This window comes from Aptenodytes forsteri, unplaced genomic scaffold, assembly GCF_000699145.1.
Source record: "Aptenodytes forsteri isolate BGI_AS27 unplaced genomic scaffold, ASM69914v1 Scaffold72, whole genome shotgun sequence".
Classification (NCBI taxonomy): Eukaryota; Metazoa; Chordata; class Aves; order Sphenisciformes; family Spheniscidae; genus Aptenodytes; species Aptenodytes forsteri.
In genome coordinates this window covers 8,374,921-8,375,765 of record NW_008796193.1, presented here as the reverse complement: position 1 = coordinate 8,375,765, position 845 = coordinate 8,374,921, and the positions used below count along the sequence as shown (strand labels likewise).

The 845-nt window shown below is 68.5% G+C and overlaps 1 protein-coding gene across 1 annotated transcript in view; it reads right to left on the bottom strand.

Moving 5' to 3' along the window:
- The window catches only part of CHRD (chordin), a 37,549-nt gene that overhangs the window by 7,084 nt on the left and 29,620 nt on the right, over positions 1-845 (bottom strand). The window contains 3 exon segments of the mRNA XM_019474309.1: positions 224-412; positions 487-628; positions 731-827. Of these exon segments, the coding sequence (XP_019329854.1) occupies positions 224-412; positions 487-628; positions 731-827 (428 nt within the window).

The following is an 845-nucleotide window of genomic DNA, read 5'->3' as shown; positions in this document are numbered from 1 at the left end:
GGCCCCACCCCCCCCCATAGATACACACCACACACCCCTCCACCCATGCACACCCCAAATCATGCAACAACCCCTACGCACACCTCAATCCCTCCCCACGCTATGCCCAGCCCCTATACCCACCCTGAGCCCTACACCGAGCCCACGCATCCACCCTGACCCCATAGATGCTGACCCACGCATCCCAAGCCACATACATGTCATGAACCCCCCCGCCCCAAGCCCTGCGCAGCCCCCTGGGGCAGTGCCAGGCCCTGCAGGGTGCCCTCACCCCCCACGCCGGGCTCCAGCAGCCCCCGGGCCATGAGGATAAAGTGCAGGTTGTTTTCGGTGTCACTCAGCGTCAGCATGGCCATGCCCCCAGTGCCCAGGTGCGCGGGGTCCAACGAGGTCAGGATGGCACCAAACGTCTCTGTGCGGGGAGAGGGGGTGTGAGGGGCATCCTGGTGGGCAACCCCCAGGTGGGCATGCGGGAGCCAGACTTACCTGCGAAGAGCGCCCGGTGCTTGAGGATGTGCCCGTGGACCTCTCCGGAGGGCTGCGCCCGGGTGACGAGGGAGATGCGGAGCTGCTCCCCCCGCAGCAGCTGGACATTGGCCTTGGACACTGTCCTCCACATCCCGCAGAGCTGCGGGCGAGGGCAGGGCTGGGCAGGGGCCGGGGGGGCACCGCATGCCTGGGCAGGGGGAGGAAGGGACGCCGTGCCCCCTGCCCTCCCAGCCCCTCTCACCATGCCATCCTCAGGGGCAGCGCTCTTCTGCACGGGGTGTTCGAACAGCACGTTGCCCTCGGGGTCACTGAAACGCACCCGGCTCGGCCGCCCCAGCCTGCGGGCACCCGGGGGG